The following is a 26,722-nucleotide window of genomic DNA, read 5'->3' as shown; positions in this document are numbered from 1 at the left end:
AGTACATTTGTGAGTAAATACCAGGTTGATGCCCTAAACCAGACCCGCCCACACTTCTCGGATGCAGCATCAAATTTTTAAGTTGTGGTCTCATGGAAAATACCGTCCTGCCTAATAAATGCTCTTTTTTTTTTTATAGGAATGTCAGCACATGTCCTTGCAGTATGAAAGAAGCACAGAAGCTTTCCCAACACACCACAGTTGTCAGGAAATGAAAACGAACCAGCATGGTTAAAATGTATCTACATTAACCCACTTGCCATAAATGAACACACAGGCTGTGTATGTGAGGAGTTCCCTATGGGACTGTTTCTTCAAGCTTAGACCCACACACACACATACAGGAAAGGATGATGTAATGCCATGCCCCTTCCTACCTTGCCCTACCACAGACACCACAAGTAGACTGCTCTGTGGAAACTCACCTCTTGGGAATGTGCTGGCCACCCCATGTGACGCTCACCGTGTACTTGCCCTGCGCATTCGGATAGTACTCGTAGGCATAGACGCCGTCCATAGCTTCCTTCAGTTTCACCTGTTCGTCTAGGCCTTCTATAAAGACAGAATAAACTTCTGTAATATCAGGATATTAGCATCTTCCAACTAACAAAAAAGGTATCACAAACGTGCCTCATGACTAGACACTGAACGGCCTCAACTACCGGATGCAGCATAATTACAGCAAGTATCCATTTTATTCAGAAAAGCTGCCGCGACGTGCGGAGTCAGACGCGGTCATTAATCATCCTGGCATAAAGCCTGCTGACTCGGCTAGAATGTCGTCATCTGGGAACGAGAGCCCAGAGATGGCCGGGGAACCTCCACCCTGGCCTGCTCTTGTACGAGTCAGGTCATATTTCATATGAACTTGCAGCTAAAGCGGTCACAGGCAGTCTGAGCTCAACCAGGCTATCAATGCAGACATTTATATAGTCCTATTTGGGCTAAATTTAAGGGAGGGATTTTATGTTTGTGTTTTTTAGATTCTTAGAGTAAAAGTAATGCTAAAAAGACAATTTGACCAAGATACTTACTAGGACCCTTTACTGTGACCTTCAGGTCGCCACTTCCTGCGTTTCTTGTGTCCACCTTGAAGTCGGCCACTTGGCGTACACGCACACCTCGGGGCTGCAGGCCTCTGCCGGTTGCTCGGCAAGCGCTGGGCGTGGACGCTGAAACACATCCATGTACTCAGTCTCTCTTTTCAACACAATTACATTTAGACATACAGAAGGAAACGTCAACTCAAATGTTTCCCCTGGGATTAATAAAGTGTGCTTTATCCATTTCCAGCCATCTTTCTCCCCATACATTTCACCCTCCTCCACCCATCCTTTTCTCCAGCCATCCTCCCCTCCCACCTTACATCCATCTAGTTTCCCCTCCCTTTAATCATCCATCTATATTTTCCACCATTCATCTTCCCCCTCCCTCCATCCATCTGTCCCTCTACCCACCTGTTTAGATCTGTGGCAATATTAGTGATTGAACTTAATAAAACAAAAAAAAAAAACTCCAGGAGTTCAAACACACATGACTAGCAGTGCAATTTTTATGCAGCGTCTAGTTGGAATGCAATTTTTACAGAGCTACAAGCAGCCAAAATGATTATTCTCCATCAGGTTTATTTAAAAAAGAAAAAAATATATATATATAAATAATGTGTGCGTGTGTGTATTTATTTATATATATATATATATATATATATATATATATATATATATATATATATATATATATATATATATATATATATATATATATATATATATATACACACACACACATACACACACAGAGGGTTTTAAATTATCCAAATGTGTTTCACAAATTGGGGATCTGCAATGCTAGAACGCGTCACACACTCATACAGAGAGTGAGCACAATCCTATCAGAGAAGCCTCAATGCTGTATAATCAGGAAGAACAAGTGCAAGTCTCTTGCTATTCTCTTCAGTGTTCTCCATATTTAGCATCAGGTTTGTTTAGATTCGGCAAAGGCGTGTTTGCACCCCGGACGCTACTGACTATTCCGTCTACCATTCAGTACTGGTATATAAACATTCCAGAAATACCAACACAAGAGTAAAGTAGCTTTAACACAAGGAGCAGGTCCTTGAAATGATTATAAAACGTACATCATAAAACAAAACCGGTGCTTTAAAACTGTTCTATTTGATGCATCTGAGCAAAATTTATGGATTTCTTAAGCATCAAAGTCCTCATGTAAAATAACTAGTGTGCATGTTTATGCATTTCCTGACCGTTTCTTTACAGAGAAACTTCCTTTACAGGAACGTGTAGTAAGGAAGCTAAGAGACGTGATTAAAGCAGCTTTAAGTGTTCCAACACCACTGTAGGTTTGTTTTTTGGAGGCCCAAATATTAATGATACAAATATTAAGAGTCTACAACAAACTTCAGGTTGATGCATTTCAGTGATTAACGGCCCCAAACATTAAACTTGGCCAATGTAGATTTTTCCTTGTTCTGTAATTCGTGATTAACAGATTAAAGTCTGTAGGCTAGACACAACGTGCACGGAGAAGAGCAATGCAAATAATCACGTAGTCATCTCTTAGTAAATCAAACAATGCTTTCACTGTTCGGCTATGAACAGCAAAAAAACTTTAAAAAAAAAAAAAAAGTCTCATTAATTACTGTTACGATAGTGCGTCATTTCTATTTGGGAAAATCAATTCATTTAAGTTTCCTGTAAGCCCAAAGTGCGGCACGCTAACCTGGTTTGGAAAAGCTGCCTCAGAGAGAAGGAATTTGGTGTTTTACAAGCACTCTGGATTGGTTCGCCAGCAATCTGGTTCACTGGCTTACACAATCAACCTCTATGTTGGAGCAGTTCTAGACACACGAACTAACGACTCACAAATAAGCTGATCGTCAGATTCAGCAACCGTGTTTTATTGTTAAATGTGATTGTTCTAAAATGTTTTTTTATATATATATATATATATATATATATATATATATATATATATATATATATATATATATATATATATATATATATATATATGGTTGTGTTGAGATCTTCCTTATGCAGGACCTCATATACTCATGAATGTCTTACAATGCTTATGACAAATCGCATATAAATCGCTTGAAGCAAATGCATCACAATGTACTGTTACATCCCGACTATCAGCTGAACACAATTACTACAAGCATAATTCTTAGAGATAAAGCACAATAAGTCCAATTAATATTCACGACAAATGTGATTAGCCCTGTGAAGTAACCTGGAAAGCTGTGAAGATCTTTAAAATGACATGCATACCTGGACCAACGCTGACAGTGTAAGGGCTCTTGGGAATGGCGATTCCTCCAAACATGACACTGACTGTGTGAGGACCGGCCTGAATGGGTCTGTACGTGCAGCGGAACACGCTGTCGCCCTTGTCCTCGATCATGACCTCCACGGTGTTCTTATTGCCCTGGGGGTCCTTAATTGCCGCTGTCACATCTCCTATACCAGCGCCTGTTACATACACGCATTGAAGAGGTGAAGTCTGAGCTGCAGACTGGTTTGACAGTAAATACACTAGTCACACACATGATCAGTATATGACGGCATTAACAAAAGGGAATAGTATAACATGCACTTACATTCCTGGTCCAATCTAAACCCTGCGAAAGATTACAGACGTTCACTAAACCCAAGATTCTAATCTACACCCATACAACTCTTTGATGCTTGCGCGTGTGTGTGAGATGTATACATTGCCATCCAAATATTAGTGTGTTCACATCGCGTTAGAATTACAGTAATTACGAGATGACGACTTGGATTCCAGTCCGAGTCGTTCCATCTCATTTCAGAGCACAAGTTGTGTAAGGAGTCGTTTCTATGACTACACACACTCAGATATAAACACCTATATGATGGTTAGCAGTTACACAAACCATTTAGATTCTTTTATCTGTATGTTTGAATATAGAAAGTTTAAAAGAGTAAGCTAAACTACATTGATCTTATTTTTTTTTTAAATAAATAAATTTTTTAAAAAAAACAAGCATTAAAACCAAGTTAAATCCTGTCATTACAGTCCTAATTGCTTTAAACGGTGGAACCCTGACGTCAAACTCCGTTTAATTAGATCCGAAAAAGAGACCTGAGCGAATTTTATAAGTCGGAAACTTTGGCAATCACCATCATTTTGACACGACATGAATACGCTCCTGGTCCTCAGGGAATTTGTAGTCTACACAATCCCTTTACATCATGTACTGACTTTCCATATCAACGCACACAGCCGACAGACCTGCTGTGTAGATGTCGAAGTAAGTGGGTTTGTTGGCAATGTTGCCCACTGGCTCGATCCCAGGACCTTTGGCTGTGACCTTGGTGGGGTCGCCCTGAGCCTTGTCCACGTTCACTTCGAAAGGGCTCTTGGGAATTTCCTGGCCAGCAAACAGCACAGTCACCTGCAGAGATGACACAGAAGCCGTGTTTCAGAGTCTTCTACACTCTAAATAAGCAGATAGACTCTAGATCACCTTGAACTCACCTTGTGAGGTCCCATCACTTGAGGAATGTACATCACACTGTAGGTCTTTTTGCCTTCGTTGAGTACGGCCTTGACCTCTTCCCTCCTACCTTCGGGGTCCTCGACGTAGACCATGACCTGTCCCTGCCCCGCGCTGAACGTGTCCACAGTGAACATGGCCGGCTGCATCACTCTATTGCCCACCGGCTCAATACCTGACGAGAGAAAAATAGTACGAGATGCAAATCAAGATCAACAACTTTGTGTATACAAAAACAAATGTCAAGTCTTTTCCCCCATCTATAGACATCCATGACGCCAACAAAGACTGGAAAGTCAATTAACACTGTACCTAGTGGTGCCTGAACAAAGGTCTAGAACAGATGAATATCCTGTGCAGAACATTAAGTGAACCTTATGGACCACACACACACACACACACACACACGGCCATTGTTGGGACTAATGACCAGGAATTTCCTTTAATTGTATTACTCAGGGTTCTTCCATTTTCCTTTTTGATGCATTAAAGAGAGAGAGAGATATTAAAGGTGGACCAATTGATCAATGATTGTTGGAACTCTTATCTGCAAAAATCCACACCGATAATTTTCCCTGTTCTGGAAGTGACTGAGAAGGGTCCGCTGTAATTATACAGTACGAGAGGCAAGGAGGGGAGGGACAAAACAAACCCAACAACTGCTGACATTTTATCATGTTATTTGAAGTGTGCTTTTATTCATTTTGGATGCTCCATTTTTATTCGTTCTTTGCAGTTACTTTTTAGTTGTACATCTTTTATGTACTTTTAAATTAAATAAATATGAATGTATATTAACCTTTAACAAATATTACAGTTGTACAGTACATTATGGTACAATCGGTACCATTTATTTGCGTTAAAGTTCAGCAATATTTCACTTTGAATGGTATCGTTCAGCATCAATTTTAAAAACTATCGATTGATTAATCGGTTATAACTTATGGGTAACACCCTCTATCGGGCGACCTCTAGTAAAACTATTTATATGTCTTAACAAGGATCATAAAACAGTCATGTGAAAAAATAAGTGGAAATTGTTGGCTTTTTTGCACATGCAGGGGCGTACTTTTTCCTTGCATCGGATTTGTTTTTTGTTCCTTTAAATTGTGAGAATTACTAAAAACATCAATTTTCCATGTTTCGTTTGATAGAGTGCATCACCTTTATTAATCGGCACTGTTTTAAACATGATCAAATGTTTACTGTCCCAAAAAAAAAAAAGCCAACCATTTCCATGGGGTGTACTTATTTTTTCACACAACTATCAATGTATGGTAATGGCAAAATGTGGATATGGCTTTAGTGTCTAATAGATATTAATGTACAAATGAACAGTTTATACAGCACGTGATCTAATCACAGACGGTTTTCAGCTAAACTGCATGTTTTAAGATTCAACCAACGTACAACTCGTTTCCTTCATCGGTCGCTTCTGTATGTCCAAAATAACGCTCGCTGCAGTAAGCAGAGTCCAAGCTCTGGTTCAGTGTCCGAGTTTACGCCTTGAGTAACAGTATACCGAAGAAAACGCAGTTTATTGCTTGCTTGAGCAACTCTGTACCGAGGCTTTGTGAAAAACAAAGATCGCGGACATTATTAAAGTAAGCTTCTTGCTAACAGCCTTAACATGATTTAGAAAGTTTGACCTTTTGTGCTTTCAATGAACCGCTGAAATTACAGGCCTTGCAGGAAACGATCAGGGGATTACGTAATGCCGACGCGACATTAAAGTGACGAATGCCCATGCTGTACTGTAAACTAGCCTGAATTATTCCTCTACAGAGACTTCACACGGGTTATTTAAAAATCCTGCCACAGAGAAAGTTAACGGTTCATCAGAGGTAGCCATTTTGCTACAGCAGATTTAACAGGGCCCTCACGGCACGAGAATAAAAGCAGCAATACAGGCAAAAATGTCTTAACGCATTAGCTACTGCTTTTGCAGACCTGAAGAATTTCACAACAGGTTAGGGGTTGCGTTTATTGACGCGCCATCAACCGTGTACGAAATCTTACAGAGCCGTACCATATTTACACGGCAGTGTTTTATACGAGGCGAAGGGGCTGTCAGGTCCAAGTACAACACGGAGGAGGGGGAAAAAGAAAACGATTAAATAAAGCTCACTAGTGGTTAGAAGTTAATCTTCTCCACTGTTTAAAAAGAACTCCCTTTATGCTACTAATGAGGAATGCCACAGAACTTCAACACTGTAGTGCATGCTCTGTAGATTTCTAGGAATAACTGCACTAATAAGTATTGTGTTAAGTAAGTTCCAACTGCTAATAAGATTCAAGTTTCTAAAATAATGAAGAGACATTTCATTATAACTGATATGTATATTATAATCACGTGTTTAGGAAGGAGACCAGCACCTTCAACACCTTCAAGCTCAACTTACTTTCCTATTTTGCAAAATGTATAGGTTCAAAACGTATAAATTCATAAAAACCACAAACTCCGGCATCAAATCAGATTAAAGGAAATACAAAAATCATAGGTTTATTATTTAACGCTGGAATGTACATAGATTGAGAAAATAGTTGATCCAAGGATCCTACCTGGACCATAAGCACGGGCCTTTTTAGGATTGAGTTTGGGTTTGAGAGGTGCTCCAGGTTTGAGTTTGGCCTTGGGGAACTGCGACAGGTAAGTCATGACAGACTGCTCGTCTACGCTCGGGTCGATGATCTCTTCAGGAGCGATCACCTGGAGAAGCACAACCACACAGTAATGGACGCTGTTAACATGAAACACTCCATGCACAATGCCTTCACCACAGGAACCATAACCTTAAAATATATCCATTATCATCAATGGGGGGGCTTTAGGGTGCTAGAATTACAGTGTGCAGACTGTGTGAAAACAGTTACTGTAGGGAATTCCATTTGTGTCAAAAGTATTGAGTGTAACTTTAAGAAACTATCAAAAATCTACAATGAGAGAAGAAAAAAAAAAAACAAAAGAAAAAACCTCTGCAACACAGTGAACTCTCAAATTTCACATGGTCTTCAAATAAAACAGCGTTCTTCTCTACTCCCCCCCACCTAAAAAGGTAGGCCTGTTTTCTGAAACAAAGCAATTAGTATTTATATTTTATTTAATACATTTTAAGTATTTAAGTTATTGAAGTTTAAAAGAAAAATTAAGAAAGTGTTAGTTTTAAATGGCATTTTATTTAACAACATTTTATGTAATACAACGTTAATAAATGTTAAACTAACATTAAGACGTTGCAATCATTTTATTATTCTATTAAAATTATTATAATTGTCAAAACAAAAAGAAATTAACAAAACTAACATTGTGTCAGTCTGTACAGGATCTCACGGAATTTTTATGCCGAGTGTTGCGGGCAAAAATGCTCGATTTTGCTTGTGTTTGTACTTTTTTTGCAGAAAACTACTTGAATTGGCGAAAATGAAGTTGCACAAAATTGTTTCGGACAGTCTCTTGGTCACGATTGTTGGTAAATGAAACTTTTTAGCCGTACTCGTTTGACACATGAATCGAAGAGGGCTTTGGCTGAGTGCGCATTGTGACGTCACGTGACGCATCTCGGTCCGAATCGGAGGAAAATCTCGGTAAATTTTTTTACACTAAGCTTCCCGGAATATTGCCGAGTTTGCTCGATTTTGCGCTCATTTCTGCCATCGCAAAATCCTGGAGGGACTATGTTGTGAAATTCAAAAAAAGCTTTATTAAAAATTTTATGCAAGACATTAATGGTAATAAAATGGAATATAAACAATGTAAAAAATGTTTATCTATATTAACATTTTATGCAATACATTATATGATCTTGGTATTATAAGGTACCCATCCCTTGTTCATTCATATAGAATCTTGTACATCGAAATATAGATTTTATTCATACATTAACAACATTTAAGCATTTTTAGAAATAGTATGGTCTTTTACATTTTGGGTTTCGTGGGTACACAGGAGTGCTGTGCACTAGTTGCATTTCCCAATAGCGTGCTAACTAAAAAAAAAACCTCCTGAAAAGTTGGGCCATCTCACACTGAAATGCTACAAATTGCTGATAAGGTGAGAAATGTCTATAGGAAAGACAACAAACCATTTGTGCAGTGCAGTCACTAATGTAGTCTAGGATTTAAAGAACAAAAAGAAAACATACATACATACATAAATACATACTAGCCCTTTATTTTTCATGAACAGACAGGCCAACGGGTGTGTGCTCATTTACTCTGACCTGCACACCTTTCTGTTTGCAAAGGTGTGATTGGGTGTGGGCATGTAACAAAACATTGATGAAAGGAACGACAGCCTCCTCTAAAACAAATAAAATGTTCAAATTAGATAACGGAAACACTGCATGGTAAATACGAATTGAAAAACACCTTCACGCTGGCTACAGATAAGAGTCGCACCTTATTTAAGGACAAAGTTCAGTCGACCAGAAAGACCACAACGTGCCACTTAACCCTGGCATGCATCTGGCACACGTGGGAGCGACCACTGTGTGGATGAGGGTTTAGGGTCATTCACACTGCTGCTCACCTGAGGGATTCCCAACCAGTCGTCAGCCAACTGCATGGCTTCTGTAGCGTTCTCAACTGGCTTCACAGGGTCCCACGTCTCCCAGTCGGGACACAAACCTAACGCAGGGAGAGGAGAGACGGAAAGACACATGAGCAGTCTAAATTTTAAAACTGCACCGTTGGATGTGCTATACACAGAATCTCTACAGGTCATGTTCAGAATGAACCAGTGGAACATGAGCACACAAGCATCACCTCCATTACACACACACCTGGTGCACAGCTGTCCACTAAAGCTCCCAGAGCCCTGCCATCCCTCCAGTTGTCACTGAAGTTACTGATGGGCAGGTCGGGGACTTTGTTCTGGACCCAGGTCAGAAGCCGCTGTTTGGGCGTTGCCTTCTTAGTCTCTTCGTCCTCGTCTTCTTCCCACACGGGCATGGAGATGGAGTAGTGCAGGATGAGCGTCCATACCAGACCCAGGATCAGCTTCAGGTTTCCGTCCACAATCGCTTTACTGTCTGTAAACACACACACACACACACACACGTAAGCGCACAGTGGCAACTCCGAAACTAGAGAAGTGAATGGAACAACTTGTTTTGCACCACTACAGGCTTCTTGTACAGTAAAGAAAGTACACAGAATGGTCTGACAAATCAGTCATTATTAGCCAGAGAATGAAACCATCCACTCAGTTGGATGGTTTCATAAATTTTATATTTATCAATTTTTAAACGTATAATTCTCAACTTAATTGTTCAAGTTCTTGAATTTAAATATTATTTTGTAAAACATTTTAAATGTATTTACTTTAGCTTTTTTTTTCCCCCTCCCCCAATTTCATTTAAACAATCACATTTTTAATCATTTTATTCTTATTTAGTCCCAGTGAAGTACTTTGAAAGACACCACATTACTCGGCGTGTTGACGTAACTTCCACTGAAACAACAAGTCAGGGCGGGACACACTGAGTGGCTCCTCCCCCTTTAAAAAATTTTTTTTTTTTTAAGTTTTTATAACGTTGGAGGCAGGACACTTCAGATTGTTAAGAGCGTTTGATGGGACCGAAAATGTGACGAGAAGCAGAAGTACAGAATGATGTCAAAATCATTGAGCCGTTTCTGTGCTAGAGAGAGACCGTATGTTTTGAATACGTGCGTCTTCTAAACGGGAATTGAGTCATTGTTTTTGAGTACACTCGATTATACATAACCTTAAGGCTAACATTCATACTAAAATTCTGATTTCATGGGGATGTCTCCCTTAGCACATCAGTAAGTTAGATTATTCTGTAGCAGTTAGTGTAATAAGACAGCACTGATTGACCAGGACTACACTTAACCCAAGTCAAGCTAAGACGAGGTCAAGGCCAAAGAGATTAGACAATCCAAAACATGAAAAGAATTGTACTAATACATTTAAAAAGCACATTAGGGAGACAAATGCATCAGTTAGATGCAAGAAGCATTACAAACCACTGGTTACTACAACGCAAAAGAAATAGTCATTCAGAAGTAAATGTTTCTATCTCAGAGTTTATTGCACTTGAAAAATGAAAAGAAAGAAAAAGCACAGCTGCGATTTCAAAAGTCTTAAGTTCTTGAGTCAAGATTGGTCACTGTCCAGATTCACATTCCTGGAAATAAGGACTGATTCAAACACGTCTTGTCTATTCTTCTCAATTAAGAGCTGGATATTTAGAACCACCTTGATGAAACACTACAGTTAAAACGGCCACGCCTTAAAGTGCCACCCAGTCCACTGACGAGAGCGTGCACGTGTGTGCACAAGTGTGCAACACCCTCTCTGTGTTGCACTATCAGCCATCTCTCTCAAATATCCTCTTAGGCACCAAAAAAAACAAGCAATGGAACTGAACTTTAGCCCAGAGGAGAGGCAAGGAAGAGAGGCAGGGCACTCACGGCTATGCAGCAACACACCAAGCCACTACCTGGGTTTTCATTATCATTATGGATCAAACAGCTCGTGTGGGAGGTGACGAGACTTTATTTTGTAAGACGTGATGGGAAAGGAGGACAGGGTACCTCAAAATAAAAACAAAAATAAATAAATAAAGCCACCGTAGTGATTATATTGCCTGATGAAGGTCGGCGAATATTGAAATATAATACTAACATTGTAATAAATTGTGAAACGATGCATTTTTGAGATTACACACATGACTCAAGGCTAAGGAAGTAAAACTGGCTCTACTTCCTGGGTGGAATGGATGGTGTTACTCTTGCCACTGTCAATCACAGCAACACTAGCAGGGGCATTTCGACGATTTGAAAAGCTCAGGGACGGAGCCCAAAAAAAATAAAAAAATAAAAATAAAAAAATTCAGGGAAATGGGACATTAGTGAGCATCTGTGAGCTCATGTATGTGGAAGAGGACAGATTTGCTCAGAGTTTGTTATACTGCCCTGTTCGAAAAGATTCAGCAGCTTACTTCACGCACCTCGGAGGAAAGACGTGTTCGCCTTCACCCTCCGGTGGTTGGTAGCAGTCTTCTGCGAGCTGCTGGGTGGGAACCGGCAGGTGACCAAGTTTAGGGAGAAAACTAAAACCGGACAAGATAATATCCGGAGAAACTTGTGACCACCACAGTCGGTCCTGTACGACCGACCCACTGGCCCGAAGCGTTTGATTTACACGCCACATCACGTCCACACAGCCATGCAAACAAGCGGCCCAACGCTTCCACTCGTCTGAAGAGCCAGCTTAAAACGTTCTGGCAAGTATTCAAAAGAGCCATGCGGTGCCAGACAGGGGCCAAGACGGCCTCCGGGGCTCTGGATGCAGCCAAACGTAATTCATTAGTGCTGGGTTCTACATCACACACAACCTCCCTGGCTCACCAGGGGTGCTTAATGGAATTTCCATCAGGAACTGCAGCATGGCTGCATGAGAGCGTCGGCATGAAAACAAACCGTGACAAAAGTGCTTTCGCCAATTTAAATTGGTCAAGTTTCAGTAAAAAACACTAAAGCCTGGCCGAGGTAGTAAATCGAGACCGTGGAAAAGTGCTGACAATAGACTCGTCATCATGAACGTAGTTGCGTATGACTGTAGTGTTAAAGTGTAACCCAAGGCTTTACTATGCAGAACAATTTATTTATTGTTTTTCTTAGATGTCAGTTTAGCCACATTCCTGGCATTTCATGATCTGATAAAGCTCTTGCATTCGGTGTACATAACAGCGCAAGTGAGGTTCAATGAGGTTTCTCTTTCTCAGTTTCAGGTTTGCCTGATATGATCATATTGCATGGAAACATTTACAGAAACATCAACATGATACTGTAGCATGTGCTAATAAATAAATACATAAAATTGTGAGGCTTTATACTCACTGTAGCAGTCATAATAGCCAATTTACTCCCCCCCTTTCCAGTAATATGTATAGTAAGGGTGATTAAAATTGAGTTGCAGTGATTTACAACACACTTCCTAAGCATTCATCATCCCGTGATCGCAGAGATCCCATACATCCATTAGCAAATACAAGATTCATCATGAGAACTCTATGAGCAATCATTTTCCAGGACATTTATGACTTAAGCGACAGCTGTTGCTTGCCACAACATTGTCTTTCAATGACTCGCATGTGCACAGTCCAAACATTAAAGTCAATAATACAATTCAAATGTGCTTTACTAAGTAAACGGCTCATCTCTGGCCAAATCATACCCAACTTTTGGCCACCGAAATACTGGTTACTTATGCAGGTTTACCGCTTGAGACCATTGTAAAAATGGCCACATGGAATATTTCAGAAGTACATTCCCTAAATCGAGCTGGAAATCCAGACTATTCAAAAGCCATTCTCTCTCAAAGGGTCAAAATTAATTTAAGTAGACTGATTCTGATCTAGACAGTGATCAACACCACCGGTCATATTTTTATACAGATACCAGGACTGAAGCTAAGCACGCTAAAGCATAGCTTGGACAGTGAAAATGTGGAATAAAATCAGTAAGTAAGCACGGTGGTTTAGTGGTTAGCACATGTGCCTCACAACTCCAGGGTTGGGGGATTGATTCCTAGACCCACAATATAAGAGTGGATGGATATGAAAACCTGTTTAATTAGTAACATGAACGGACATTTTCCAAAACTATGTTCTGTAGATTTTGCTCGAATTCATCTGGATTTCTAAACCAGCAGAGTAAAACCAACAAATATCTTAAAACAGTGATGCAATGAAGGTACCCAAAATTCTGTCCAAACATTGGCTTCATGAAATCTAAACTTCGTGACTGTGTTTAGCTGTGGTGGAAGTGAGCCATGGATCCTGATGAAAGCAATCAGTCGCAACATGCAAAGATAAGGGCGCACAGATTCAAGGCAAAGGCTCTTGCGGAAAAATGTGTATTGTTGAGTTCGAGAAGAACAGAAGTTCTTTAACTTTAACACAGCCAATGATTAGTATCTTGGTGTGAAGCTGGCAAGGCTGGTGGCTCTGGAACATCATGTTCATGATTGAAGTAAATAAACAAGAAACTAAACAAGGGCAAGAACCAAAAAAAAAAAAAACAAAACACCCCACCACTTGAAAAGAACTCACAACTCTGCTTCCTAGTGCCTGAATAGGTCGAGGGAGGTGTGGTGCATGTGCAAGGGTTACGATACTCATGAGTGTGCCGAGCCCTTGTTGTCTATGCGCCCACGCTGCAGTATTGATTTCTCCTAGGGAACAGGCACGGCTCAATATCAACTTAAAATGCTGCTTTCAGCTGAAGCATCACTATCTGAACCAGAACAGATAAATAAGCAGAACCTGAACACTTATCAGATCCCTCCTACCTTGCAACGAATGCAATCAAGTAAAGGATAGCTGTGGAAAAGTGTGTTGACTCATCTCTTTTATATAATTAAAAAAAAAAAAAAAAAAAAAAAAAAAAAAAAAAAACTATTTTAAGATGGTGGATGGATGGAGAAATGAAACTCTCCTTCCCATTAACGTGGGAGTGATGACCTAGTAGGCACGGCTTCGTCTCCCGAAACAATAAACCATTAGGATTCAAAGTCAATGGTTACATTGTAATAAAGCTCTCAATTAGAACATAAGGCCATAGTTTAATAATTGGTACTTATTAGATTCGGCTTTAATTAGCTTAGTGTCTATTCTTCCACAGAAGTGTTACCAATCAGAACAGGCCATGAGATTAACAAAAGGAAAGTCACTTGAAGATATCCTATGGATGGAACCAGTAAATCCACTAAACCTACAGAAGACAGTGTAAGAAACATTCAGAGTGACTGGGGAAACAAATGTCTTCCCAGAGCATCACATTACCAACTGCTATTACAATGGTTTCCAATGATGGGTCTGGGGAACCCATAAGTGCCATTAAAAACACTAACGCCAGGGGGTTAATGATTTTCCTTTAAAACTTATTTTAATAGTGAAAATCACAGCCAACCATTATCCAAGTGGTTATATTTGTTATAGAGTTATATTTATAAGCTGGTCTGACCAGGCTCTTGAATTGAATGTGTTTAAATCAAACAAACAAAAACTTAAAAAAAAAAAAAAAAAAAAAAAAGGGGTAGCTGTATAAATAACTCAACTTAGACCTAACGTGTTGTCAGTTCTTGAATACAAAGCTCTGGAGCTTATAAATAGGCAAAATATTATTCTACAAATTTAAGTAATGTTGAAATGGTGAATATGTACCGAGGGAGTTCACGTAAAAGATTTAAAACAAATCTTAAAAACCCACAACTTTTTTTTTTTGGGGGGGGGGACAAAACCAACATATTTAGCTAACAAACTAACAAAGTAAAACAAGTACTGCATTAAAACTAAAAATTAAAAACTGCTAAAGCATTTGAGAATGCTTTTATTTAATTCAAATATATAAATATGGGTAAACCAGTATTACAATACCAATGATGTGTCAAAAAGGTCCATCATGGCCCATCACGTGGCAAGTTAAAGTCAGTATCTGTGAAACCACTAAACTATGACAAGTTGTGGATTGAGGGGGAAGAGAATATCAGCTTGTCAAATGTATTAAAAAAAAAAAAAAGTAAACAGACTTAAAATAGAAAAGAAAAAAGGCCTGCATTTAAATACTTAGATGAGGACTTGTGATAAGGGAATTTCAAGTGTTTGGTTGCTATGGAGACAAAGCAAACTCCACAACAACAAAACTCCAGGTTTAGGGGAGGAGTGAAGCAGCAACTCTGACAATAACTCTTCTCAGAGTCGAGTCTCAGGACATCAAGGACATCGAAAGTCCTTCACAAGGGCCAAAAAAAAGTATACAGCAGGAATGTGCCAAAAAACAAAGACAACTGTAGCAGAACTTGCATTGTTGACATGAATTCTGTAGAAAAATCAAGTGGGGAAACTTTTGAAAGAACAAGGCATACAAGAATCTACAGGTAATTTCAATACAGGTTTTTCCCACAAAGCTAACCAAGCGCCTGAGGACATTCCCGTCATGTTCAGAGGCTAAAGCAAAGATAAACAAACCTATTATAATCTCTATTCTCCCACAGAAACCAGTTCCAGTTCACTTTTTCCTTTTCTGTCTCTAACAGTGTTGTGATGTAATCTACATACCTTACTGGAGGGAGGAAGAGGAAAAGAAAAAAAAAAAAAAAAAAAATCCAACACAATAGATATCCTCACAGAATTTGAGATTGTTTTGATTGTTATAATGAGAACTGAATTGGTTTTAATGGAAACTGTAATGGTCCCTGTAGGTCTCTACTGGTATTTTGTTTCCTTCAATTGGTGTCATATCTAGCGTATACCATTAAGGACCAATAATGGTTATGGTTAGCTGAAGGGTCATAATGGTATTTGTAGTGGAAACCATTAGAATTTCTGTGAACCTGCTCAAGAATCTGTCAGAAGATATTTCAGAAGTTATTCAACACATTAAACCTAAATTAACATCACTAATTATAATTCAAAGCAATTTGGGACACACCCCCTCTCATGATGTCTCTGAGTACAGCTTACGTTACACAGCCCAACAGGAAATTTTCACCAAGACGTCAATACTATAAGAGATCGAGTGAGTAGTTTGGCGTGAAAGCACGGGAGAACATTGAGATCATGTGAGCCGTGCTTTGTTTTCCCATCACAAGATCAAACGGCAAGACTCGATCTCCTGCTGCAAACACGTTGGGTCAGTTCATGACTGAGCGTGCTGAAGGAGTCAATTATCCACAACTATAAACCATTTCTGTGCTCTTACACTCACCGGCCACTTTAATAGGAACACCTGTGAATTTATGCAACTATCCAAAGCAGATAGACATTCATATATAACATCAGAATGGAGGAGGGAAAAATATATGTGATCACAGTAACTCTGTTGCTGGTTTGAGAGTTTCAGAAACATAAGTCTATAGAAAGCACTAAACCCAAAAAAACATCCAGTGAGTGAGTGATAATGCCTTATTGGCCATGAGGTCAGAGGCCAGACTGATTTGAGCCGAAAGTTAGGCTACAGTAACTCCAAATGACCGCCCTATACAACCGTGGTGAGCAGAAAAGCATCTCAGGATGCACAACACGTCAAACCTTGAGGCAGATAAGCTACGATAGCAAAAGACCAGAAGATCACGTTGCATTCCTGCCAGCCAAGAACAGAAATTTGAGCCTACAGTGCACAGACTCACCGAAACCGGACAGCTGAACGTCAGAAAGCCAAATGAGACATTTGTGGTGTTTGCAGACCACGTCTTCCACAACATTAAATGCAACTATAGACTGAAATACGACATGGTTCGTTAATAATTTACAAAAAATTGTAACTGTTGGCACACTGCTGCTGTATAAAAGAAATAAACCACTTCAGGACATGACGTCGGAACAGTGGTGACAGCTACACGCCATTAATTATTCGCCTCCAACAGCATGCCCCCAAGTCTTTGATTCCTTACAAGCACAATTACCACAGAATATGCGTTTGTGAAAAACTACCTAGACTACATAGACAATTGATCCATTTTAGAGAACTAAATGGCTGTACGATCAACATTCAAGTTTTATGAAACAGCCTTTCGTACGATGCTTGAAAGATGAACAAAACGCAGGAATATCCACAAGAGCTCGAGCGTAGGGCACAGAACAACCGTCACTGCATGCCGTTGCTGCATCTAACGGCTGTGTTGTCAGACAAAGCAGTGGTGTAACATTCCTGTGGCAGTCACTGAGCTACAGGAAAAGCCATACCATAACCCACTGTTCTGTGGGTGAGAAGTACTAGAGGACACAGCTCTTCCTTGACATTAGTGGTTAAGCTTTCGGGACTTTGTCTATAATATTGGCAGTTTAGAAACTGCTGCCTATGAAATAAGTGTTATATTCGTAAAATAGTATTGGGGTTGTGCAATAATATAACACGAAGACAAAAACACTAAGCACCACTTTGTAGATAAGAACTGGAAATGATGCAATAGCATTAAGTCATACGAGTCCAGAGTAGGGAGTGCTCATGGGGATTTCTGGAGTTTGAAATGGTCAGAGCATGTTTGGTTTTTCTTTATAGCGATTTATTTTCATACTTTATTAGCATATCAATTATTTTTGATCAAATTTGGTTCAATTCCCAGTAATGGCCTCATGCTACCTACTGCCTTAATGGAATTTATGTAGAGTTTAAACATTAAAGAAGTGGAAAGAGTTGGCCGGTATATAAACTCTACTAGGTATATAAACTAATGCTATAAATGCTATTAAAATCATCATTCTGACCCCAAGCCAGTTACTTTGCTTAACAAAAAATAGAATTTCTCCAAGCCAAGCTCTTCTAGTACAATACTGAATCGGTTTCATAAAATTAGTCGAGCAAACATCTGTGCAGAACCTCCTGAATCCAATCACACATCCGAGTGAATCGAGCAAATTCTCTGGCGCGAGTGATGTTGGCATTGAAATATAAAGAAAACGCGAGGACAAAGACATTCAAGTCAGAAAATTTCTGCAGTAAAATGCTGAAGCTTCAGTGAGTCATCCCAAACTGACCAAAAATCAGTGCCTTCTGGTGCAAGTGTGGTCCTGGATGCACCTGGAAGTCATAAACAGGATCAAACAAAAACTACCAAGCATAAAACAAAGGAGGAGAGAAAAATCGCATAGCCAAGCAGGGTTGTAGAGACAATGCAGTGTCAGGCTAAAATATGAACTCCCTATAAAGTCATATGCAATTTAACAACACAGTTAACAAAATAAAAAGCGAATTGAACTTTAAACACCAGATAATACACAAACATGCTTCTGACCTGTCCTCTACTCTAAAGCAGAGTAGAGATTTTGCCTTCATTGCAGATCAGAACAAACATTTAGAAATTGTGACCAAGGCTGGAAAGATGCTGAAACAGTGCCATGGACGGGGTGTTCTCCTGCCTCTTTAACCAGCCAAGACAAACTGGAATTTCAAGAACCTAATTGCAGGAGAGAGTCACACCACCCTCACAAATCCTGCCACCCTCAGGGGGTCAAAGCATTTTATTCCAAAAGTTCTCAGGGAAATTGAGTGTTTTGTTCAAGGTGTGACTCCACAACCATCGAGTACTCAAAAACAGGTTTCACAACATACCTCAACTCATTGTAATAAAACAAGGACAGTTTTTGTTGTTTTTTTGTCAGTAGCACAAATCTGACTATCGAAATCATGCTGTTTGGGGCTTGTTTCTTACCAACAACTCTGCATCTTTATGGGTGGACTAATCAAATTCATAAGGCTTCACTACTGCACAAGTAGAGACTCCAGCGTGTTGCACCTAGTCCCACGTTTTCGGATTACCATCATTTCTGAAGTGTTAACGTTATGTAACGTACGGCCAAATGAGTAGCTAGTCAAGTGCATTAATACTGACTAACAGGAACAAATGAGTAGCACGTTATGATTGTGCCCTTGACAAAGATTTGATGTTCAGTACTTACATTACAAAGCATTAAAAAAAAAAATAAATAAATAATAATAATAATAAAAAAGTGTCTTTATTTAATCCTAACATGTTCGACTGTGAGCTATAGGATTTTGTGTGGTTGTCGGTCTTTACCCATACCTAATAAAAAAATGGTTCTCAGATAAGCGGTCACCCTACTGTAGGGAGCGTGCGAGTTTGGATCCTGATGATGCTACAGCCATTAGGAGCAAAATTGGTTATGCTCTTTGACTGGGAGGGATAGAAGGGCATCTTCTATTAATCAGTGTGATTGATGGCATCTCCCATCAATCACAACAGTAGGCAATCATTGGAGTACATGAGCTTATGTATGCTGAAGAGGGCAAATAGCACTTTTCTCAGAGTGTGATACATTGCACTGCGACTCAGCAGTTTAAAAAAGGTGCGTTGGCTGGCTTCACGTGTCGGCCTTCGTCCTGCCCCGTAGGTAGGTGTAGTATGATGGAGAGCCGGCTGGTGGGTGAGAATTGAGGTGTGACCAAATTGTAGAGACAAATGGGGAGATTTTGTCAATGTGTGTAGTGCAGCAGGTGGCGGAATTTGAAATGAGTCTGGAACACCGCCATATGGCACATTATATCAAAAGAACAGATTTTGTGAAAGTCCATAAAGGAGAAGGTTTTTTTTCCTGATTTGTTAAACCTACTTATTCACTGGGCAACTAAGGAGGGGGGAAGAAAAAAAAAAAAAAATAAATAAAATAAATAAATAGTTTGAACATGAAGTCTGCTCGTCCTGAGCACTCGAGCTAGTGATTCGTCCACTCCTAGTCTTGCTGTCGTGAATTCAGCTCCTTAATTAGAATTTGAAACGGCGTACAATTCAAACAGTAAAATTGCTTATTCCCTGTGGTTTCACACATTACCTCACCACTGATGTAATGAACCAACAGCTGCATCTTGCAGTCTTGGGGGGGGGTGCATGAAGTGATCTGGCGTTATTCCGGAAAGTGTTACGATAGTCGATGCAAAACGCTTCAAACGATGAGCAGGGCAGTAATGCTCATCAATTAACTGAGTTAGATCATCTAAACAGTTGATCTAGACAGTAACGGAGGACAGCTGAATACAAGCAACTGCTAAAACTCGCTTCTCCTTAACCTCCGAGCACTGAGACAGTGGTGCTCTCTAATTTGAAAGGTGCTGAGGAGTGAAGCCTGAAGCAAGATCTTTATAAGTCATCTCACAACCATGGAGTCAAACATACACACTGCATTCTCAGTTCTACAAACAACTGGTCAACAGAAACAGAATTAACATCAGCATCAGACTTAATGGGAACAAAGCCCAGAGTCTTGATGCATGACAAAGATTACGTGCCTCGTAGTGTCTGGTCCTAATGACGACATCAGCGGCCGTCGTCGTCTGGGACCGGGCACATGGGCTTCTACCAAGAGGAGGGCATTCCTCAACCATGAGATCACCACAATCCCCTCGGACAGGAACCAATAAGAAATGGAGGAGAACAAAAGCGCCCCATCCCCAAACCCCCATTAACAGTCCGGTCAGGTCATGCGAAACAGAGGGGCTCCCTTCCCGCGAGCAAACACAAAACTACTGCAGCCTTCACCAAATGTTGCGTCAGTTTCATAATTATGTGCCTTGGAAGAAAAATAACAGTGATTTCAAGGTAGACGTTTCAGCAGGAACCAATTAAACAGGGGAAGAGAAGGGGAAAAAAAAAAAAAAAAAAAAAAAAAAAAAAAAGAGGCCTGTACTTAAAACTCACGTTAGATAAATAAATTGGCACACACTCAAGAGCATGCAGTGACCCTTTATTATATTATACAGCTTGCCCTTGGAGATTTCTCGTTAACAACAAAAGGGTACTGTAATTTATGCGGTCTACTTTAATAAACACCCGAAGCGGAACAACTGTTAAGTGAAGAGTTCTGGACAAATCTGATGGGAAAACATGAAAAAGCAGCTAGTTTGTTCTTGCTTGGGCTTCAATTTAAAAGGGGAAAAGAAGAAAAGAAAATAAAGAATATTTAAAACACAATCCAGGGGACCAAACTGGTACATTTTATATAAACCTGTTTCACCGGTCAATGCCGGTGGTCATCGAGACACTTGGGTGGATTACAATTACACACCATTATCTGTATCTGGTTTGCATAAGCCCAGATGGAAAAGGTAATGGCTCAGTTGTCAGAGTCCTTGAGTGCTGCTTGAGCATTGAAAAGGCTTCAATTATAAGCTATTACACTAAAACATTTCCTTCTGATTACTCTAAACATGCAACTTTTATGATTTTTTTTTTTTTTTTTTTTTTTTTTTTTTTTTAAATGCAGATAAAAAGTGCCAAATTAGATGAAGTGAGTTTAACTGGAGCAGACTGGTTAGATAAGTACTACTCAGACAGGAGAAGATTGCTGTTCTTCCTTGAAGATTGCTGTCTGTTAAGTAATGAGTACGTCTGTAGTAATTATGATCCTTTAGCACAGGTTAAGTACAGTGGGTACGATTCAAATGAGAAGTTTCACAACTTCACAGATTTAGAGGAGACTAGCGTCCCAGAAACACTGCGGGAATAAATTGCGTTACCCCAAATTGGGCTTTAGAAGTGGCAACTGATGCTCCCAGCTCCTCGAGTGAGCAAACAAAAATGCTAGCCAGAAAAAAAAAAAAAAAAAAACCCCAAGATCCTCCACAATGCTGCTGCCAGGCTTGTACCCCCAGCTTCCTCTCGTGCACGGTCGAGAATTTCTCCCACAAAGAACACACGCATGCATATTCATGAAAAACTGAAGCCTTTCATCGATGCTGGAGGGGATATCTGGGGTCCCATTCCTTTCAAACCCCCACCATCCTTTTATTAAAGCATGCACTTATTCCAAGGCAATGACTTCACTCTGCTAAAGGAAGCGCATAACATGTTCCCACTTAAACAGCAGGAGGACACCATATGGTTTACACAGTTATGGCATCTCCATTACAATTCCATCAAAGAGGAAAAGGACTAATAGGGAACATAGACACTGGGTTTACAAGGACAGGCATTTGCGTCATCCGAAATCTTTTACCAGGACATTTAAATATTAATCGATGGGTATTCATAGTTATAGGTGAGATCATTTACATAAGGAATAAAAAAAAAAAAAAACCACCTGGGGCTGTGCTGTTCTTGGAAAATAAGCAGCATCCGCATTGTGTCATGAAGAGTAACTCAAAGTAGATTTACTTTCACCATCCAGAAGTTGATCATTTTCCAATAACAGCATGTCTTAAGAGGGTTTTATTTCCCTTACACCACAGCAATTTACCAACGATTATGTTCGCTATTTTTTGTTGTTTTTTTTTTTTTTTTTTTAAATGACATGCTTTTTATCCATTTATAGCTGTCGAACAGCCACAAGACAAAATTTAGTTCTTGTCATCACTTGCATTACAACAGTCATTCCCTTAATAGCCTCTTGACACTGGAGACTCCTCCCATAAACGTCAAATGGAAAGACTTCCTTACAAAAGCTCCACCTTACCAAAAACTGATTTTTAGTTGTTAATGAGCACTTTTCTTCTTCTGTTATTTTGAGAGTTGGATTGTATAGACCTACTGTTGTAGAAAATTAACTATAACCCCTTCTGACCACACAGACCTGAGGATTCAAGATAACTGGTAGTTATTTTCAGAGATGTGGCCTGGATCACAGGCCTGGCAGAAAGAAAAGAAAGTGATAAATAGATAAAAGATTCATTCAAAAAAGGGTATTACAGTAGTCATTTTAGATTCTGTTCAAATGTGTATACCAAGATATTTGCAGAATTTTTGACCCCTAGGCATGTGGGTGAAGGACAAATCGAGCAATCTTGACTGCTTCCAGTGACTGCAGCCAGGGATCACGGACAGCTGCTTGAGCTGGGCGCAGATCCAGAGATGTGCGCTGGATGTAATCTTCGTTGCTTGCATTTCTCATGATTATAACCACTCAAACACATTGGCTTCTATAAACATAAGGTATTATGTGCTGATTGTAGAACAGATCTGTTGAAATAACGACAGGGCTAAACAGGCATCTGTAATCCTGGAGAAATCCCACCCTCCTGCACTGTATTAACTTTCAAACACAGAGCTAATAAAGCTGACAAACTGGGTCAACTGTGTTAGGTAAAGGATGGAACAGCGGCACTAGAGAGCTTTGGTAGCAGAATTCGATATCTAGAGTCGAGTATGAGCAAGGAATAAAATATCACACGTATGCGGAGTCCCAAAATCTTGAAGTAATAGATTTTGTTGATCTCACTTCTGCTGCCCGTTCTAGTAACAGCAGCTGGGAAGCTTTTGTTTATTTAACCGCCTTCAATGAACGTAATTTAATTGGACATTCCTGGGAAAAAGTGCTATACAGCATGGTTTTAAAGACTGATTATACTTTTAACATTTACATCATTCTATTTCCTTCTACCACTAATCTAATTAGCCCTCACCATAGCCTCGGTACTTAAATACAGCCTCCAGTTAAAGTTTAATAACGCTTTTAAGAAGCCCATCAGCTGAGACAGTGTTCTTACACTTGGCACTATAAACATCACTATTCATTCATAGTGATTCATCACCAAGTCAGACACTTTCAGTTAATGATGTGCTTTATGTCTTATTTGGGGGGGGGGGGGGATGAGGTTTGGCTTGGCTAATGTTCACAAAACAACTGTATCAAAGAGGCAAGTACAAGAAGCTGTTTAGGAGGAGTTTCATGGAAAAGAACACCCAAAGTACAGTTTCAATCAAAATTATTCAACCCCCATTGCAAATCAGGTTTGTCAAAACGGAGCCGTTTGCAACGAACAAACCAAACATGGAAGGCAAGATGGAGTCATTGAAGTATCAGGAAATCCTAGGAGAAAACGTCATGCCATCTGTGAGGAAGCTGAAGTTTGGGCGTCATTGGACTTTCCAACAGGACAATGATCCAAAGCATACCTCAAATTCCACCAAGGCTTGGTTGCAGAGGTCGTCCTGGAAGATTCTACAGGGCCATCACAGTCACCTGACTTGAACCCCATAGAAAATCTCTGGAGGGATTTGAAGACGACAGCACGCAAACTAAAGAGTAGTACTGAACTGCAGGCCATTGCCCATAAGGAATGGGATAAGATTCCTCAGGAAGCTGGTGTCTGGCTATGCAGCTCATAACAGCAAAAGGAGTGCTCTACTAAGTACTAAAGATGCTTCCCACGAAGGGGTTGAATTTCAGGAAACCACTTGAAGCGCTAGTTGTGTTGAGCTACTTCAATTGCTTTTGATTGATATGTTCGTTGCAAACAGCTGAAAGTCTGTACATTTTAACAATAAACCTGATTTGCAATGTGGGTTGAATCATTTTGATTACAACTGTACATTAGAGGCATTGCAAAGAAGAAGAGGGAAAAACACTTCACCAAGCTGCATCTCAGGTTTCCAGGTCTCTAAGGCAGACACAGTACTCCTGTGTAGAGCATTGTGTGAGCTCAGAAACCTCGCATTGTGGCGGTACAAGGACGAGGACAAAAGTCCGAAACAGGGTAAAAACCTGCAGAGTTCTCAATAACGTTCCAAGAAAGAAGTCTCTGAACAAGTCTTTGTCTAATAAGCTGGACTGTCATTTTCCAAAAAGGTACAAAAACAGTCATTTTAAAAAGACGCCATAGCCGAGCAACTAGACCAAGAGAAACGCACAACGGGAAACGAGCAGTAAAACAGAAAATGATCAGATGAGCGGGGCGTTTTCACACGTCCAGCTTGGGGACTTATCCTGGGCTTCAACAGTACTCCGTTTCAAAACCGAACGAAAAGCCAAGTTTTAACTTCACTGTACTAGATGCCTATTTTAGCATCTTGTTGATGCAGGTGTGTCATCAACCAATACATTACACCCATATTCAGAATTTGTTCCTGTCTTACAGTACAATTGACCTGGAACAGACGGGATCCCAAAGCTTTTCAGAGAACGTTAGAAATATTTATAATTTATGTTGCATCACATTCAAAAAATGAGCAGCAAAACTTAATAATTCTGATTTGATCATTGTTAATTTAATATTCACAACAAAGTAACATCTACAGTATTAAATGTCTTGTTGCTATAACTCATGGTCTCCTATATTCGTTTCCTCTTTATGTGAGATAATGGCCATGATCAGCAATCTGGTCATTATGCAGGTGCATGTCTAAAACTCTTTCTACTGCTGCTGTTAAAGGAGGCTTTAAAAAAAAAAAAAAAAAAAAAAAGGGGGGGGGGGGCCTGAATTCATTCAGGTTTGATGCTTGAGAGTTTATAAAAACAAGTGGAGGCTTGGGGGGGTGGGACTGCTATTCTGAATTCCTACAAACCCAACCAACCCACCTAAATAAATAAATAAATAAATAAATAAATAAATAAAATGTCCACATTTATATGTCTCCCATTCTGTGAGTTTACAGCAGTGGTCACAAAGATCTCCAGGAACAGGGTTAATCTCCAACCATAATCGTGCCCACCTGTCCACCAATCACTGCCTTAAGAAGTTCTTAATCAAATAAAAACCATGAGTGTTTGATTTTGGGTTGGAAATGAAACCTGCAGGAAGGCAGAGCTCAAGAAAGAGGGTTAGTGACCACTGATCTACAGTCCTGTAAGTGTGAAGTCCCAAGAGACCAAAAGTTTCAGAAATACTCTGAAATACCGTGCCATGGTTTCCTTTATCCAGTTTGATGTTAACATAAACCGAGGTTCTTGATCTGCACCGGCATGATGCTACGCATTGCCATGCTGCCACATGATTGACTGACTGGTTAATTTAATGAATGAGGTGGTGTGTACAGGTGTTCTTGAAGTTGAGAGACAAATTAACTCGTAACAAAGATTGCCATTTTAGTTTCCCAGTTTATTAAAATGGTTTCCAATTATGGTCAGATAATGACCATCGTACACTGCACTCAAAATATTATTAGCACTAAATCTTTAATTTCATACTGGTGTACCGTGAACAATGATTCAATCGCAAATGCTGACTTTTTTTTTTTTTTTTTTTTTTTTAAAAGAAATGCAACATTCCCCACCAAACTGAAGATAGCCAGTTGCAGTATGTTTCATTTTAAAACTGAAAGTGCACACAAGAGGTACAGTATGTAGAAGTCCAACAAGCTGGCCTACTTAAAACATCTAAAGCGATTAAGACCAGACAAAAATGCTACGCAAGTCTCATTCTGCCGTGACAATTACACTCCTGGGGGGGGGGGGGGGGGGGGGGTGTTTTAAAAGACGAGAACAAAAAGATGTGTTCTTTTGTTGAACTTCAACGTTTAAACTTGCCTTCTTGATGAATTTTAAAAAATGCTTTGAGGACCCTTCAGACTGTACGTCTGATGTCATACTGGGGGAACTTGCCAAAATAAATAAAACAGGGGGCAGGGAATCAGTGTATAACTACTTGCAAATCTCAAAAGTTACAGCCTTATGACAAATAGAGCTGAAACTCACACGGCAAGAGACTATTACTATCTCCTCGATCGTGCCAAATAGAGAGATCATGTTTCTATGGGTTCCTTTGTTTGCACTTTTTACTTGTTCTCATAAAATTCCCCAGCGCTCCTTAATCTGTCAGACATGTCTGAGCCGTACCTCAAACAGCCAGTGGTACCTTTCAGTGGGCAATACAAGCTTTGCTACAGTTTCTAAATAAGCATTGGCTTCAAAACAAAAGGTGGAGTCTGTACACTTTGAAAGAATTCTTCATTTGGATATTCCTCCTCAAACCCGCTGGTCAAAA

The 26,722-nt window shown here is 39.8% G+C and overlaps 1 protein-coding gene across 3 annotated transcripts in view; it reads right to left on the bottom strand.

Moving 5' to 3' along the window:
* LOC128625332 (filamin-B) overlaps nucleotides 1–26,722 on the bottom strand; it is a 71,086-nt gene that overhangs the window by 31,405 nt on the left and 12,959 nt on the right. The window contains exons 1-9 of one of the 3 annotated variants that reach the window (XM_053653555.1): nucleotides 14,945–15,241; nucleotides 9,325–9,573; nucleotides 9,072–9,169; nucleotides 7,106–7,253; nucleotides 4,525–4,718; nucleotides 4,279–4,441; nucleotides 3,294–3,494; nucleotides 1,035–1,172; nucleotides 426–552 (exon numbers count right to left, since the gene is read on the bottom strand). In XM_053653555.1, coding sequence (XP_053509530.1) covers nucleotides 426–552; nucleotides 1,035–1,172; nucleotides 3,294–3,494; nucleotides 4,279–4,441; nucleotides 4,525–4,718; nucleotides 7,106–7,253; nucleotides 9,072–9,169; nucleotides 9,325–9,493 — 1,238 coding nt within the window. In that variant the 5' untranslated portion in view covers nucleotides 9,494–9,573; nucleotides 14,945–15,241. Of the gene's footprint in view, nucleotides 1–425; nucleotides 553–1,034; nucleotides 1,173–3,293; nucleotides 3,495–4,278; nucleotides 4,442–4,524; nucleotides 4,719–7,105; nucleotides 7,254–9,071; nucleotides 9,170–9,324; nucleotides 9,574–14,944; nucleotides 15,242–26,722 lie in introns of those variants that run through there. The other 2 variants (XM_053653554.1, XM_053653553.1) reach the window with 2 other exon arrangements.

Source organism: Ictalurus furcatus, chromosome 21 (genome assembly GCF_023375685.1).
Source record: "Ictalurus furcatus strain D&B chromosome 21, Billie_1.0, whole genome shotgun sequence".
Taxonomy (NCBI): Eukaryota; Metazoa; Chordata; class Actinopteri; order Siluriformes; family Ictaluridae; genus Ictalurus; species Ictalurus furcatus.
The sequence above is the reverse complement of the archived record's forward strand: the minus strand, read 5'-3'. Positions and strand labels throughout refer to the sequence as shown.